The 985-nt window shown below is 48.2% G+C and overlaps 1 protein-coding gene across 1 annotated transcript; it reads right to left on the bottom strand.

The window, feature by feature from the left end:
- Nucleotides 1-435: 435 nt before the first annotated feature.
- Nucleotides 436-774, bottom strand: Pmar_PMAR016157 (hypothetical protein; the record flags this gene model as incomplete). Its single annotated transcript, XM_002771068.1, has 1 exon — nt 436-774. A coding segment is annotated over one exon (339 nt), but the record flags the coding sequence as incomplete, so codon positions are not given.
- Nucleotides 775-985: the final 211 nt, after the last annotated feature.

Genomic DNA, 985 nt, shown 5'->3' on the forward strand with positions numbered 1-985 from the left:
CTGGTTAAGTTCGCTCCAGACTCGGGGAGTATTGTTCTGGCGCGCTCCTCTAACTGCCGCAATCGACCCATATGAATTTGAGTGATAGTTTTCTGAGATAAAGCAGTTGAAGCTATGGTTAGAGAAAGCCCCTATCTAGCGTGCTATGAATGAAAATGTGCGCAATCACAGGATGAGTTCGTCGACTCAGCGTTCACTAGGAGGAACATTCTCGAATTTACTCTAACAATGATTAGCTTATCGAAGGGCATGCCTATCGATCAGAAGTTGCCCTTGTGTTTCTTACGGATCGTAGTTCCTGCCGAATGAACTCGACAGCTCAGTGATCTTAAAGCCTTGCTGAGGATCCTCCATCTCCAGTTTCAGCGACACTGTCCATGTAACCTATTAGATCGCAGCTATCGGGCTAGAGGGCTCATCTCTGGGGGAACCCACTGATTGCTTTCGACGGCCACCAGGATGAAACGCCCATAAAGACATGAAGTCGTCAGCTTCGCAATGGATCTTCTGCAGTCTCGAATCGCGTGATTTCTGCATGAGCTCTTTGCCGTAGACTCCTAAGGCAGACCTCTTCTGGAAAGCGTCTGTTCCATCCAAGTCATCGTCTTCTATCTGTTTCAACACTGCACGGCTGAGCATGACGTCGACAGCTATGTGATCAGGCTCCTTCCTCGTGGTGGATGTATTCCCACGAGTCGTGTATCGAGTAACGTCTGATAAGACCAGCCTCTCCATGCCGTCATCTCCCACATCTTTATCATAACCCAATTGCAGCTGAAATGGTCCATAGCATCGCACAGAGTGTTGGCCAGGCTTACCTTAGTCGTCTCGGTAGGAGTGGAGAAGATAGTTTCGGAGAATGAGGAATAATGTCGTGGGTCGATTGGAGCCTATAGAAAAAGGTTCAACCTCGGAAGTATGGGTTCCCGAGAGGTCTTTGTTATTTCTATTAACAATCGATCGGCTGAATACTCGGATAGGCCAC

Source organism: Perkinsus marinus (genome assembly GCF_000006405.1).
Source record: "Perkinsus marinus ATCC 50983 genomic scaffold scf_1104296963992, whole genome shotgun sequence".
NCBI lineage: Eukaryota > Perkinsozoa > Perkinsida > Perkinsidae > Perkinsus > Perkinsus marinus.